Source organism: Pocillopora verrucosa, chromosome 11, assembly GCF_036669915.1.
Source record: "Pocillopora verrucosa isolate sample1 chromosome 11, ASM3666991v2, whole genome shotgun sequence".
In the NCBI taxonomy this organism is placed as follows: domain Eukaryota; kingdom Metazoa; phylum Cnidaria; class Anthozoa; order Scleractinia; family Pocilloporidae; genus Pocillopora; species Pocillopora verrucosa.
This window is the reverse complement of record NC_089322.1, coordinates 9,075,127-9,091,856: the sequence shown is the minus strand read 5'-3', so window position 1 is coordinate 9,091,856 and position 16,730 is coordinate 9,075,127. Positions and strand designations below refer to the sequence as shown.

Below are 16,730 nucleotides of genomic sequence, written 5' to 3'. Positions count from 1 at the left end.
AACAGCGCAAACAACAAAGTAACAATAGTTCAACTTAGTTGAAAATAGTTGTTGCTGAACCTGGTAATAATATTCATGTGTAATGAGCAGTATGAATTCCCCAGCACTGTTCTTTTTTAATTAGACGAGTGGAGGGCTTTAAAACAAGAGAATTAAAATCACTGTTCTCTAAACAGAGGGAATACTTAATCTCTCCACAACCTTTCCCACAGCAATCACATGAACATAAGAAAATCTGGGGTAGCATGCAACCAAGGATGCTCTTAATTAACAAAGAGACCACATTTGATGACTCAAAAAGTTCTTCTAAAGATTCCTCAAAAGCGCAGATTGCAGAGGCTTCATGCTGGCACCCATGAAGCACAGCCTTAGTATTTACTTTGTGCAGTTCAGGGTAACAAATCCGTTGTATCAGTGACTGTGATGACAATGCTTGGTCTGAGTGAGCTGCAGCCTTACTCTGTGAGGTACCAATCCTGCCTGCGCTATGCTTAAAAACGTTTGTGCCACTTGACTGTGCATTAGTGTCTTTTTGCACCTGATCAATTTGTTGGTTGGTCATTTGAATGTTGATGCTTTGACAAATTTTTATCAGCTCACTGTAGGGCATTTTTAAGTTCTTCTCAACAAACAAATCCATTGCAGTTGGGAGTTTTCGGCCATGTAACAGAGGACTTCAAGCTCAGCAATACAGGCTTTGTTTTGCATTTGCTGAGGTCAAGGTAAAAGTTTGCCATTTCCGCTTGCGTCGGCACTGGCACTTCCGGTTTCAGAACGGGGCTTTCAGCAAAGACTTCGACCTTTATTCCCTCATTGAGGTTCTCTATCGTTTCGTCAAGGTCAGCTTTCATTTCTTTTAGCGGATTTAAAGTTAATATTTCGGACACGAGAGTATTCCACCTTGTTGGCAAACCTGGAAAGTATCCAAGGGCACTTAATTTGAGTACAGGAAAGCCTTCCATTGACCTTTGTCCAAGCCTCAAGGTAAAATAGCACACTAGCTATGCGCGAACATGATTCGGTGAGGCCTGCCTTGCATCCCAAACAATGAGCGCAGTTTATTGTTCCATCTTTAGCGGTAATTATCCAGTTCATCCGCTGCGAGTGCCGCACTTTTGCCAACACTACGAACTTGTTTGCGATGATATGTCCTTGAACGTTGCAAAAAAAGCCCGACAACATTGGATTGTAGGCCTAGAGACTGCGGAAGGCATTAAGGGAGGATGCCAGCATCCATCGAACAAATTTGAAATATTGTGGCAAGTCGTTCAAACTTCGTTTCTGTCCTACTTTCATGTTTTGTAGTCCAATATGTTCTAATAATTGTGGTATGACCTCATGTAACGAATGTACTAGACCTACGGTATTTCTGTGAACATAATCCTTTGTTTTATCATCTAAACTTAATCCCCTGTCGTTATTGAAGCTGGCAAAGAAATATTTACTTTTAAGTGAATATTTTTGTCTGACATACTTTTCCTATATCGAAAAGTAGCATCAAAACAAAGACAGTTTTAACAATGACTGATATGACAAAATCTACTGAGTTTCAAGCTTATAAAAGATCAAAGGATGAGTATTAAGTTACTATAAAGATTTCCTTGTGTATTTGTGTTATTCTATCTTGAGACGAACACAAAGTCCAGCAAAATTTACTTGATAGCGACTATGAAATATACATGGTAAGGGCCCTTACTACGCGTCCCCCCAGACGGCGGAAAGCCAACAAAGTCTTCAGACAAATTAATTGGGTCGAAAATGATTTTCGCCTCCAGTGCCCCCCCAGCAAGGTTCGCGGAATTTGCGTGGACTGCGCGAGTAACCATAACTACTTGGAATCAAGATCGCGTAGTTCGTGAACGGCATCCGCCATTTTGAAGTGTCGGCTTTGCATTGGTTTTTCCCATCTTCGCTGGTGAATCCGACAATCTAGAGAAAGACATCAGAAGAAGGTAATAACATTTTCTTTGCTATCTTCATTTCCTCAAAAAATGGCATGATATCGCTATCTTAAAGCCAAAGAGAACACTTTTGAACCTACAAAGATTTCTAAACAGCGCTCTCAACATGTTCATTGACTTCACTGCAAATACAATGCAACATGAATTTATAATATAGCGCTCATTTCTAGAGCTCAATAGCGTTTTATAATATTTGTAATTTATGCATAGAAAAAAGTTCTATGCTTTCTAACAAATGCATAGAAAAAAGTTTCATTGTGGATATACCATTCAATTTTGAAATTAAATTTAGCTTGATAAATCCTCTATCATATCATTATGTGTAAACTTATGGTGTTTATCAAAATTTAGGCTTTTGAATGCTTTGGAAACAATTTCTCCAAGAAGCAGATGAATTTACTTACAAAAGTAATCCCCCAAAGCAGTTGTTAGGTAAGTTTAATTGCTGACATGTAAGATGCAGATTGTTTTGTCATAAATTGTCCCTTGAAAACTAAGAGAAAAAAGCTGTACTAATGTGTGTTAGTTTATTCCGAGGTCACTTACTGAATTGCTATAAATATATAATAATAATAATTTTAATTATTGGGCATGACATGGCTATGGTCACTTTACCTGATTAGAATGTTAATTATTACTTTCTTAAGCAGGCAAAGTATGTTTTGATTCTGATTTATGTCAGTCACAACATGCAGGAAAAATTATGTTCCCAGTCAGTCAATTTTCCCGGTGTCAGGCCCGTGAAACCCCTGCTTAAGCTTATAGTATTCAGTGAGATATTATGGAAGCCAGTGTTGCGATAATGCCTGTTGTTGTTGGTCTTCTTAGAGGGCTGGCATCCAAACATTCTTGAGCCATGGAAACCAAAAGTGGAATGTTTTGCTTAACACCTACTTTGAACAGAATTTTGCCAAGGGAAAAGATATCACAGGCTTTGCTACAGGGAGAACCATTAAGAACCTCAGGTGCAATATGAGGATAACAGATGCTGTACTTCTTGCAGGAGGAAAGAAGCTCTCACACGCTTTTCCAAAATCGATGATGTAGCCATGTTTGTTACTCACAAGAACATTATTAGCCTTCAAATCACAGTGAAGAAAGCCTTTTGTGTGAATATGCGAAAGGGCCTCTGTCAAATAATGTGAAATAATTAACCAGTCATTTGTTATGAGTGAGCTTTGCACATTCTGTATTGTTGCACCGTTTTTCTGACAAGACAATAGTTTGCTTATTGTTACAGATGTATTGTCTTCCCCTTTAAATATCAAATCGTGTGTACCATCTCAGAAGGTATCGACCATAGGATCCTTCTCCCAGTATTATATTCTCTCCATTGGTTGGAAGAAGTTCAGTATGATTGATTAAGTTTACAGTGGAATATTTGGTACTTGCATTCCTTTTAAAAAACTGAAAAATGAAGGCAAATATATTATAGAGGGTGTGCTTAAATAAATGCTAGATTGCAACACAAGTAAAGGTGAAGATTGTTGATCTCATTTTCTGGCATGCAAATTACTGCAAAGTAACTAGAAACATTACTCCTCCTCCAGATGGACCAGACATTAGCATTGGATTTTATTTTTTCTTGGCGTACTCTCTCTCGACGCTGCCGCTTTTTATCAATTGCGTCTTTCTTTTTTTGGAGCTGAAGTTCCTTTACTTTTGTTTGTGCTTCAGCAAAGCTTACTTTAAATATTTTCTCAAAGTGGCCATTCGCTTCTGAATAAATGTGTTTTACAGCAGTTTTAATGGCTTTTTGCGTTGGTTTCACTTTGCTTTGTGTCTTCACCCCACTTTCAATAAGGGCTTCTTAGAAGTTTTCGGGTTTTGAAAGTTTCTCTATTGGGGAAAAGATTATGGAATATATCTTCTGCGCTGTAAATTGCTTTGGATGTCTTGACGTAGGTGGAATGTTCGACCGCAAAGACTTCCTGACTGTCACCCTTGAACGCTGCAAGATAGTTCTTCCACTTTTCACTAGGGTTAGTTTCAACCGAAGCACTTTCAACCTTACGAAAGCTCTCCTTTACAGCAACTCTTGCAAATCCACAATTAAAAGTGACGAACATTTTCGTTTCACACGAATACACTTAGCTTGTTATCTAGTAGCACCGTTGTTAGGGAACAAAACCTTGAAGAGTTTGATGGAATCAGTGTGCGTATATCGCGATAAATTTCAAGTTTTGCGCCAAAATTGTAATTCAGTCTCGTTATATGATACTTCTTGGGATAAAATTACAAACGTTCTTTATTCTTACCGCCCAAATTTGCAAGTTAAGAGACGAGAAGCTGTTTTCTTGTGTTTTATTATAACTGTCAAAGGCGATCTAACCCTGGATTTACAGAGATCCAATCGACCTCAGAAAATGAAAAAAAGAAATAAATATCATCAAAAGTATACAAAGTTTGCCTGTATTACTTCTAAGATTGCTCCAAGTACTATTTGGTAGTGTATCAGCCGTTAAATTATTGCTTCTGAACACTCGCGTGTCAAAATGGCGGACACTAAGTTGAATACGTGACTGCGAGTTTTCAAAATTCCCACCCCTTAAACAGTATTAACTTGTCTTTTTTCCAAATAAATAGAAAACTTTGGGATTACTTTCATTGATAGCGGTTGGAACCAGGTAAAGGCTAAGATGTTTTCGGGCGAAAACCATGATAGAGGAAGCAGCTTCGCAGAGACAAAACTTGTTTTAATCTGCCTAGCACATCTCTCTTTTTTTTTGGCAGCCATTCCAAGTGGGAAAACAATGAAAAACGTCTCAAATATTCATAGCGATAACTGCATTTTGATTTGCCTTGTGTTTAGTGCAGGGAATTTGCTCAAGAAAGCAACCGACGAATTTGGCGCCTAAATGAACTGTTTTTGGCTGTTGAGAGTATCATATTACGCTGCCACAATTCAGTCCGAGAGAGATGGTAGTGATACACATTTCTGCCAAGTATGAGAAAAATCCTTCGCAAAATAGCTAGTTATTCTCAATTTTGTGAAAAATGTGGATTGAAGGCAGGGTGACCCAGGCCTTAATTAACCTGAGTTGTTTGTTTGATGCATGCTGACATTAGCTCTTAAATTGTTTTTGCGTATAATAGCTAGTCTCGAGAAACAAATAGCAGAGCAAATCCGTCGATTCCACCCGCGGTAAGCAATCAGGCTCGAAACGTTCTCATCTATCAAAACAGGATCGATTCCGATAGTCGAAATCTTCTTAGATAACGCTCTCTAACTTGTACATCCAGTTTTCTAATGTAATCAGACAGTGGAATTTGGACAACACGGTCTGGATCAGACAAAGGAATAGAAATTTTTGCGGTAGATGCCATACATATAATTTTTTTCTATTGTAAACTGGAAGGAACTATAAATTTGGACCGTGTTTGCACATAATAATAACTGAAACACGTGACTCAGATGTGCACCAACATGGCGGAAAATAATTCTGTGACGTCACGTAAAAACGATCAATAGCCACTTAGTGTTTGAATTATATTCCTAACCTGCGAATGCTTTGCTCCTAAAACACAACACAACAATAAAACGCTGAGAATTGATTCCAAATGTTAATTAACTCACCAAAGGCAAATAAAATGTTGAAGGAAATCAATCTTGATCCCTTTCGTTGTTGAATTGATCTCCGCTCCGACTGGCTATAAACAAGAGTCCCACCCTATGTGCGTTGAGTCAAATGTTTAAGTTGCCGGTAATCGGAACCTTGTGTCATGCGCAGAGCAAAGGTTATGGGGATCGCTGCGTTGCAAAGGAAATATGTGGCGAAGGGTTTTTTTGACGTCCGAAAAACGAGACAGGTAAACGATTTTTTCGCTGCAGTTTTATCAGAAATGGATTTTTTGCACGACTCTCCTGTTTTTGTGTTTCTTGACCGTGGGCATCCACGCTTCTGGAGTTTCTATTCCTCTATCCCTGTTGATGTTATATGAATTGCCTCTTTGACTTTGCGCGTGTTGCAATAAGGGTCACGATCAATAAACTTTACTTCGTTCCAGAGTAGTTCGCGTCCGGTTTTGTGAGCATGCTCTGAATCGGCTGAGATCTCGGTACGGGCGAGTCGGATGTCTCGATCGTGCTCCTTAATCCTGCCTTGCATAGGTCTTCCAGTCCCTCCGATGTACACCTTGCTGCATTTACAGGGAATCCTGTAAACTACGCCATCTTGTTTATCCGGGTCGACAGTGTCTTTTGGTCGTACCAACTGAGACCTTAGCGTAGTCTCCGACTTGAAAACAGCGCGTACGCCCTGTTGTTGTAGGCAACGGCGAAGCTGTTCGGACAGACCTTTGACATAAGGTAAAACCGCAATAGCTTTGAGCTCGTTGGCGGCTTCGGCACTGTTGTTTGGTTATCCGGTCTTGGTAAGTTTCTGCAAGAAAGAAAAAGGATAACCATTCGAAACCGGAACAGATGGCCGATGTTTTTTCTCCTCGGAGATGACGGAGGGTTTTGTTATGAGACCTTTGGCGTGCTCGTAAAGGCACTTGACAATACCGCGTTTTACTGATCGAGGTTGGTGTGAATCATACGCTAAGTATTGATCGGTGTACATGGGCTTCCTGTATACGCTGGTGGTGAGTTGACCGTCAGGTTCTCTTAAAATTGCGGTGGCAAACTCGCCTTCCTTCATCGTGACCCTTATTAGTACACGCGCAGAGTCAGAGAGGCAATTCATAGAAGACTTCACCCTAACAACATCAACAGGGTGAGTGGAATAGAAATTCCAGAAGCGTGGATGCCCACGATCAAGAAACACAACAACATGACAGCCGTGCGACTGCAGACCGCCGAGGGAGCAAATCACTCATGAGTGAAACAGCAAGGATCGAAATGCACCAATCAGAGCTACTGAAAAGGAACTAATCACAACAGAGCATCATGCTTATAAGATCACGCATGACCAGTCGACCTCATCGCCTGAAGAAGACTAGCAGTATGCAGTCGAAACGTCGCGATCTACATCACACGTGACTACAACGTGAGACAAACGAAAAAACTTTAATTGTTATTCACCACGATGAATAACCACAACCTTTTTTACGAAATTATCTTAGATATCTGTCAGGTTAGAACCCTGACCTATAAATGACGATGTATTCCTTGAAAAACGAAAGAAAACAAACCAATATAAAAACAAAAAAATTAACGCAAACAATTTATTGAAACACGCCTCTTACAAGTGTCATGTGTCATTTTAACCATTCTAAGTCTAGAAACTCTTCTGTAACTCAAGACAAACAAGGGGCTAAAGCCTTCTAAACTTTAAAAAACAAAAACAACAAAAAGAAAGCAAACATCAGCGTCTGCAGCACACTGGACTTGATTACAGCGGCTGCATTGAAATATTTCAATGCATCACCGCTCTTATCCTGCACGCCATCGCACTGATCATTTCCGGTGGCCCCAGGATCCCGATTGCTTGCGCAGAAAGGATTGTAGTCACTGTAACCTAATTCTAGCGCTTCCTTGGTCGAGGCGGGGAAGTTGCAGGCAGAATCTATCAGGTTCTTTAAACACCTCTTTGCTTTGGCATTTTCCCTAAAAAAATAATTCACAACGTTCATTAAAAAATCAAATCAAATGAAATAAATAAAAAATGAAAGTCCTCTAAAGAACACAGTAGTGCTATACTTTTTGGTGCGCTGGCACCTTAATGGAAAGGAAATTTTCCACTGGATCTCTGCCCATAACCCTCCCCACCTCTTTTAAAGCCTTTTTTCACCTTAAATGAACCTTATCACCGCATGTGCATAGAAAAGCTGTAACAACGAGTATCGAGCTCTTTTGGTCCGCACACCTCCCTTCCCTTCCCCCTTCAATTAAAGATTTCAAATGCACATTCGTTAAACTTACGAGCAAAGAGCGGGATCTGATTTGTCCTTGGCAAATTTTTGGTGAAAGGATCGAAGGCAAGTGTCTGCATCACTGCTAAATGATGCTGAACAAATTGATCCGCCAGTTGGCGGCATGGTGGGAATTTCCATAGAACCATCCAGACACTGCTGTTTTTCCGTGAAAGCCATGTCAACGATACCTCTGACCTGACTTTCTTGCAGTGAATCTCCCATGCAGACCATCATCACGTCGACAACACAATTCTTCAGTTTGCTAAGCTCCGCACTGTAATACCAAGAAGATAAAAACTATTATGGTCAAACAGTCGAATCAAATTGCGATCTTTTGACGTATTTTATGTGGGGCAGTACACTGACCTTTATTAGAAAAAAGAAAAGAAAACAGCCGAAGATAAAAGAAAAACTAACAAAAGGCAATAACCAACTAAAAGAAATCAGGATGGGGAAGGAATGGGCAATTAGAAACTACAGAAACGAATGCGACCTGGCTATGAAGTTTTGTGAATGATTATGACTGACAGCAACAACAAATATGAGGAAAATGCTAATCGTTGCCCAACAGATTTGTAGCAAACAGTATTTAGCACACGTATGTCCTTAAGAACGTTCGCTCTTCAAATGTACTTACCCACAATTTGCCTTTGGGTCTTTTTGGAAAATTTTAAAAAAAGCAGTGCTGCATTTACGAGCGCTGCAGTAGTACTCCATGGAAGTACAAGAGCCCACTTTAGAAAGGGCAGCATCGTTTCCAACGAGAAAAACTATATAAAAGCGAAAACAAAAATCAAATTAAAGTCATTTGATTGAATTCATCAATCTACGTATTAACTAGAATGATGTCAACACGTACGTAACACGGTCATTACAGCTATGCCCAGATCTCAGATTTTCCCACCACGGCCGAACTTAAGTTGAACTTAATTATTGAATATGTTGTCTTTTATTTTCAATGTACTAGACCTACGGTATTTCTGTGAACATAATTTTATCATCTAAACTTAATCCCCTGTCGTTATTGCGTAGTTGCAGTTTCCGTTTCTGATAACAAACAACCTTTGTTTGTTTTATATGAAACCAAAGAATCAAAGGTTTTCATTGAACGCGACCTTAATATCGCGTGATCTATGAGGACTTTCCACACGGGAAACGATCAGAATTCATACGAGATAGAATTACATATACATGAGAACGCTTGTCAGATTATGTTTAGCCTGCAACGCAGCTGTTTTAGCAGGGCACATGAAAGCTACAAGCTGGCTAGATTATGAGCCGAGTCGCATTAGAACGAGTTAAGAGCTAATGTCAGCATGAATCAAACAAACAGCGGCAAGTCAGCCAGATTTGTTTTCCCTCCTACTTTTATATTTTGTGGTGTAGTCTTTTTGTAAAAATATATTTTAGTTTTCGAGAAATAATTTTTTTCGTGCGACAACTCAAATGTGCAAATTTTCACAGTGAATATTACCCGAGTTGTGTGACCTCATGTAACGAATGTACTAGACCTACGGTATTTCTGTGAACATAAGCCTTTGTTTCATCATCTAAATTTAATCCCCTGTCGTTATTGTAGTAGCCAAAGAAATATTTACTTTTTGGTGAATATATGTGTCCGACATACTTTTCCTTTTCTTTGTTCGGTGTTCATTTACCTGCCTTGTTATCGTTGTACTTTACTGTTGCTTACGTCAGTTCTTCATGTATTTCATACGTCGCTGGCTAGGCAATTGAGTCTGGAAAACCTACCGGTGCATTCGCTAGACGCCCGTAAACCGCAATAATTGAGTTGGTCATAGAAAGCATTACCACTATGTAAACTCCGTGCAGTGGTCTTTTACATGTGGTATTGAAGATTTCAAACACAGTTTTATGATTTGCCATTAAAAGCGAAAAACGAACTGCTTTAGGATAGAAACCCACGCTGTAGATTTCACCACGCCTGGATCTTTATGTACTTAACCTCACAGCCAGAAGTTGCGTAGCCTCACGTTGAAAATTCTGAAAGTTGTACGCTTTGACAAAATCTTCTATATATTCTCTGACATTTCATTATTAAAATATAATATTTAGCGGGCCTTGGATTCGTCAAATTTTCACTAAGCCTCACGCGAACTCCGAAACTTCAATTTTCCCTTTAAGCCATAATTCGCATCACTTCAGTGAATCGTTGTGTCGTTTAACTCGAAAGCTTATTGTGTGGCTTTAAAGACTTTGATATCAATTTTTTTTTTTATTTTTACGCAGAGTAGTCTGTAGCATTGTTCTCTTTCATTTTGAGCTCCAAAAGAGCTAATTCGATCGTAAAAAACGGAAAATCCGACTTGAAACTGTTTTAAGTCGGCCGCGGGGACGCGCTATTCCTGGCATTCCTCAGCGACTTATGTGCTAACCCAATGGGAACGAAGATCGGCTGGAACATTGTTGATTGCAAGCGAAAATTCCCGAATTCGCAAAGCGGTTTTTTTTCAATTGTTTACTCATGAGACTGATTGTTTACAGAGTGATTCTATTGTTTACCTACGCGCTCAACTTTTTCAACGACTGTAATGTTCAATGCTTTCAAAAGCAGTAGAGACAAAAAATTCACGCGTCACACAGGCCAACGCGTGACGTATTTAAAGGAGAAGTCTTCAAATCTCTTTACCTAAGAACCAAGGTTCAGGGAGATCTTAAGTTTCAAGGTTATTGAAGAGGCAAATCATGCCTTAGGCTGGTTTACAATTTCACGAATCACGTGTTTTTGCATCGTTTCTTTTAAGTGCATCTATAAGGTACGTTTGAATGTTGAAACCCTATGCATGAGGTAGCCCCAAGGAGCCTTTGGTTACCTACCCTTCCCTTAACCCAACATTAACCTTAACTTGTCGTCAATTGACTGTTGTTGAGTTAGGGGAGGGGTAGGGGGGGGCAGTTGCCTAGATACTGATATTGATCCCAGTTGTCAAGATACCGAAATTGATCTGACTTTCGAATAAAAGATGTCTTGGACTCTCATCTGCTCATTTATGTTAAAGGAGATGGCAAAGTCTCACGTTACTGTGCATCTGCTTTTCAGCGGAGCTGTTTACATTCGCATCGGAGTTTCGAAAATTCCAGCAGAGTCGATCATGGAGTCCTTAAAGACCTGTGGCATTTAGAATACTCTCTATGAGACCCGAAGGCGAGGCAGTGTGGGAAAGAAGTGGTTATAGGGAAGAAAACAGCGATGATGACTTCATACACAACGAGTTCGCAACAGACTCTAATAGAGAGCGAAAGCGAAGAATAGAGAAGAGACAGAATTGAATTAATTAAAGTGGCAATAGAGACGAAAATGGCGATGAAGACTTCATAAACAACGAGTTCGAAACAGACTCAAACAGACAGCGAAAGCGACGAATAGAAAAGAGATAAAATTGAGTTTGAGCGGTGCCAAATCTCTACGGTAATTGTACAATGCATCAGGTGACTTCAAGGAGCCTCTGATCAAACCGTCGTTGGATTTCCTGTGGATTATGAAACTTAACAAGAAAAACTGGACTTCAAACGATGGGTTATTTGAAATGTGATCCGAAAAAATCCGATGTACTCATGGATTAAAACTTTACACACAGCTTATTCTTTTCCTGCCAGACTTAAATTACGATAGCGAGATTGTCTTATCTGTTAGCCGTAACCTTTCTTTGCCAACTAAACACTACTAGCGGCATAAGAGAAGATCGGGAAGAGGAATCTGCCTTTTGGTCTGGAAAAAACCCATGGTATGAGATAATATGCCAAGGTCAATACCTTTTTGATGGAAAATTATATTTCATGCACTACTCAGGAATCTTTCAATTTTGCATTTCACCTGTTTTGAACAATGGAACAATAGATCTTTTTATTTTACGCTGCAAGGAAAATCTCATAACACCACGATCATGGGAAAAATAAAAACTGCGGTTATAATCCATCAATTTTTTTTCGTATTCGTATTAAAATTTGCATCCGTTTTACATGGGAGACACTCTTTTCTTGCCAATTAGAACTGAGTCATTTTGTTACGCGGGTAATCTTTTAGAGGAAGGGTAGCTCGGAGACCAAACTGAACTCAGGGTTGTCGGAACAGCAACAAAAAGATTTATTCTAGAGAATGAACGTCGTTTCCATGAAGTAAAACTCTCACCTACTCGGCCTCCGCCAAACTGCACTTAATCTTGATAAATTCAGACGGCCTCCACCAACTTCAATAAATACTGCTTCGTCACGCTTGAATGAACACGCTAGAGTCAAGCTCTATTCGCCTGTGAAAACTGGTTCAAACTTCGCTTGAACTCGCCTACTTATATACTTACACAATGAATATCTAGAACTTTCTAAATAGTCTAATTATTGAAAGAATCCAAAATAAACCGCTTAACGAAACGCTTGCGCAATACACTAAAATAAACAAACTATGACCTCTCGCGAAGCTTCTAGAAAGGTCATGCTGTCACGCACTACAGTTTTTCGTAACACATTTTTGTTTCCTTTTTCGTCATTAATTAATAAAATAGTCTTAGAGCATCGAATTGACGTGTTTGATCAGCTTTACATAATCGATTAATTCATTCTTTTGCTCACTTATTATCAATATTTTTATTCTTTTTTTCAATTTACTCTCCCTGAATTAATTGTCATTATTTTCTTTCTCTATTCATGCACTGCCTTTGTCAAATCGGTTTTCGAATGGTTGGATTATCAGTCTAACGCTGTGTCACAACTGTTTTTTGTGCTACTAAATTAGCACGAGACTTGTGTGGAGGTTATTATTTCTTTTAAAGATCGTGTATCACATTTCGTGACTTCGTCTTTCGCTAGTGGTTCAACGTTTTTCCCTTGTGTAAAGTAAACACACAAGGCTCTCCCTAAACACTGATTTCAATTTGCTTCTTATAATACTTATAGAGGCCCCAATAATTTCTTTATCCTGAAAAAAACATTTGTTTAGATTTCCTGCCCAAAAAAAACTCATACTAACTCAACAACCCACGGAAAACTTGTTGTGTGACTATATCATGTCATTCAAGTGACAGCTGGTTTCGTGCTCGCTGCAGTCGCCTGCTAGGCTCTGAAAGCAAGCCCATTGATAGCTTAATGTCAGCTTATAAATTCGCAAAGGTATTCAGCGTTGTTTAGCTCTTATCCAGCTCCTTTTATTAGCCTTGTCCGGCCGGTCATGGCCGTGACAAGAGCGTGACATTTGTGCGGTTCAAGACTGCGAGCCAAACATTTTTGTCTGTGCGGCTCTTGTCATTTCGATGTCTGGATCTATGAACGGTATTCAGGCCGCAGTCAGGCCGAATTCCGGCTCTGTTAAACCCAGATCTTCATTCGGGTATTCACTTCCACTGATGTAGCCAAAGAAACAAAATTTCACGCCACGAATTAAATTCCCCACTATTCTTCGGTGTATCGACTGAAATTTTGTGAAGTAAACAAAGAACAATTATTTCATATACCTCGGTGCTGGTGAACGTAATTGATATTTACCTCCACCAAAGTGAAAAACTGTTAACTACTCGCTGGTTTGTGCAGAGCAAGTAGTCCATTGACCATACTGTTTCGATTTTCCTCTGGACAGATTGGCTCGGTTTTTCCGAATCTCTTTGCAGCATAAAAGAGGGATCCTGTTGGTATTATTGTCGCCTTAGAGTGAAATTTTTGCAGAGAAGCCACACTTGGCTCGTTGTTTGGGTGTGATTTGTGCCCTTTCGAAGTGAGCATTGCACACGAGATGACCCTTTGTTGAACAGAAATGACATCCTGAATTATTACGAAGCCACTACTTTCGTAGAATCTTATTTCTTGGGAAGCTTTTAAAGGAAAACTGCTCTTTATGTGTCTTCGAATTGGTTTTTGCATTCATCATGCAAAGAGCTATCTTCGCGGAAAGAGATGACACTTTAGGATTCTTGGAGGTACCTTTACTTCAGTTAATTTTACCGACAATCCACAAATCCAAGACAGTGCCATTGAACCACTTTATTTTGTCGTAATAAATCGCATGCTGGATTAAATAAACGTGAGTAATGAAGAAAGTACGAAATGATTCTTCAGACATGCGATTTGCTGACTCGTTTCGTAGAAATCGCTGACCGATAAGAAAGGCATAAATATTATTCTTATTGGCGATCTCTAGAGTGTTTTAAGAGAGGTTTGAAGGCATGTGTTAACAAGAGAGTGAAATTTTCAAATGCCAGTGTTTCAACGAAGGTAACTCAGCCAACTTGGTGATCGAAATACGCAACTGAGCGCGAACATGCAACCTCCACGTTCTAGAACGAGGAAAATGATAGAAATTCTACTCATTTCTAGGGAAGCTATTAAAGAATAACTGCTCTAAGTGTTTCTTTGAATTGCTTTTCCAGTCATCATGCAAAGACCTCTCGCGTGCTTCGCGCAAAGACATGATGAACCAGGATTCTTGGAAAAAAATACACTATACTTTTCAAAGGTACCTTCACTTCAGTTAATTTCACCTACAATTTATAGATCCAAGACAGTGCCATAAAAAATACTCTTTTTGTAGATAATACATTGCAGAGTTGATTAATATAGGGGGGAGTGAAGTAAAAACTGGTGAATGCTTGTTCAGACAATTTAAAGGCTCATTTCATAGAAATCACTGACTGAAAAGAAGGGGGGAAATATTACTTTGATTAGCGATCCCTCGAGTGCTTAAAGCAAAGTCCAAAGAAACATGTTTCCAAGAAAGTGAAATTTTAAAATGATGGATCAACAAAAGTATCTCAGACAACTTTGTACACGGAATAAGCAAGTGAGCGAGTTAGGTAAACATGGAACCTTAACATTCAAGGACGACGAAACGTTTTACTTGATCGCTTTACGATTCTTGGAAAAAGAGATACTTTACTCTTTCCAAAGGTACCATTATTTCGCTAAATTTCACTTAAAATGTAAAGGTGCAAGACAGTGCCATTAAAAACTCTTTTTAAGATAACAAATTACATGCTGAATTGAAATAAATGGCTTAATCAAGTAAAAGCGTGTGGACGTTTGTGTCAAATATGCGATTTTGAGACTCGTTTCCTAGAAATAACTGACTGAAAATTACTCCAATTTGCGATCTCGCCAGTGCTTTAACAAAAGTTCTGAAGGAATATCTGAACAAGAAAGTGAAATTTTGAAATGCCAGTGGATCAATGAAAGTAACTCTGCCAACTTTGTGAATGATATACGCCACCGAGCGAGTTAGAAACATGCAACCTCAACGCTCCAGGGCGACGAACATTCTACATACTCCGTTAAAGAAGTGTTAAGACTCGAAAGAAAGATTAGAAACGAAGCCATCGCAAATATCGAAATCAATGCACAGGGTTTAAATAAGCCAATAGCATTAATGAATTAATATCACATCGACAAACTCGACTGTAAGGTATGGTTTAGTTGTTTGCGTGCATTGATAGCATCTGTTTAAATTACATGCCCATCTGCGAATGCTTTGCACCCGAAACACAAAACAACGATAATATATCTGAAAATTGATTGCAAAGGTGAATTGACTTACCAAAAGCAAATAAAATGCTGAAGCAAATCATCTTTAACCTGTTCGTTGTGGAATTGATCTCCGCTCAAACTCCGTTCTATTAAGGGTACCACCCTATTTAAGCGTAGGTTGAGTCAATTGGTTGAAATTCTAGTAATTGGATCCTTGTGTCATGCGCAAAGGTTTCTGGAATCACGAGGTGGGAAACATTCTAAGTATCTGGTGAAGGGTTGTTTTGACGTTCGAGGAAACGATTTTGGCGAGAGGTCAATTATTATTTTGCCGCGGTTTTATCAGAAATGGATTTTGGCAATGTTCATCCGAGGGAAGAGTAGGATTTTATCTGAATAACTATGAAATTGGCTATAAAATATACCGGTAAAGTTCTCTCCTTTCGTAAGCTAAGGTTTATTAATTGTGAAATCTTCATCGATTAATGCTCTCGAAATATTACAAGAAAATAGTGCTAAATATTCACGAATAATTTCAAGAGGCCTCAAAATAAGCTGACGACAACCCTAATAAACCTGAAAAGGACGTTTCTCTCTCGCATTGAGAAGGATCCGCAATCGCGACAAAAACAAAAAGGAGGAAAACAAAACAAGGTGAAAATATTAAAGGAGAACCATTTAAAACAAAGGGCATACTTGCCCCTCGAAAACCTCATTACAAGAGAGCTAGCTGGAGAAGAGTTTTAAGGTTTAAACGAAAAAAAGCCCTAAAGGGTAAAGCTCGGACGAGGACTGATGATAAATAGGACGAGGAGGTCATCTAAGAGAGGGGGAAATCCGAGATTCAGTAGAAGATGTTGCTCAAGGGTTGTTAGAGGAAGGCGTCCAAGGTTGTATTTCAGTAACAAAAAGAGGCTTAATTTTTGAGTATCTGTGCAAGGCCTCATTCCTTCAACTAGTCTTGGCTGGTCAGGTTCAAACATCGGGATGAACTAAGGAAACAGCCGAGCCTTTGCCTTTTTAAAAGCTGATTGCTACATCAACATGATTGTTTCCCTATAAGTCATTTTGCTACAACTTATTTGGCTTTAAATTACTTGGTTAAAGCGCAGCTAGTCCGCGTGAGTCACAGCACTGACCATCATTACTATTGGCTTCGGCAAAGGAAAGTGGACATACATTGACTACAGGAGGCACTTCAAATCTTTTTTCTTGAAGGCTACCCAAATTGTTCGCCATGTAAATATACTCTTAACTATAGTATTTTAGTAGTAAAGTTTTTCATATATAAATGTAAAATGCAATGAGGGAACCTCAATTGAACTGGAGTACAAAGCTACCTTAAGTTTCATTATGATATTAACAAATTGGCATGTGCTTTTTCCTATCAAGAAAAAATTCTTAGAAAGATTTCCGACCGCCGGTCAATCAGAAATTTGAGAACGG

The 16,730-nt window shown here is 39.1% G+C and overlaps 2 protein-coding genes and 1 pseudogene across 2 annotated transcripts; all 3 read right to left on the bottom strand.

Moving 5' to 3' along the window:
• Window positions 1-623: 623 nt before the first annotated feature.
• On the bottom strand, window positions 624-5,288 carry LOC136284138 (uncharacterized; annotated as a pseudogene).
• Window positions 5,289-5,872: 584 nt separating this feature from the next.
• LOC136284137 (uncharacterized) lies at window positions 5,873-6,604 on the bottom strand. Its single transcript, XM_066173964.1, has 2 exons — window positions 6,469-6,604; window positions 5,873-6,258 (listed from the first exon to the last, which is right to left on the bottom strand). Exons 1-2 carry the CDS (start codon window positions 6,602-6,604, stop codon window positions 5,873-5,875), a joined length of 522 nt encoding a protein of 173 aa, XP_066030061.1.
• A 512-nt stretch (window positions 6,605-7,116) lies between these two features.
• On the bottom strand, window positions 7,117-15,412 carry LOC136284472 (uncharacterized). The gene is made up of 4 exons (XM_066174814.1): window positions 15,355-15,412; window positions 8,458-8,590; window positions 7,828-8,094; window positions 7,117-7,512 (listed from the first exon to the last, which is right to left on the bottom strand). Exons 1-4 carry the CDS (start codon window positions 15,383-15,385, stop codon window positions 7,230-7,232), a joined length of 714 nt encoding a protein of 237 aa, XP_066030911.1. The 5' UTR covers window positions 15,386-15,412; the 3' UTR covers window positions 7,117-7,229.
• Between the last annotated feature and the right edge of the window lie 1,318 nt (window positions 15,413-16,730).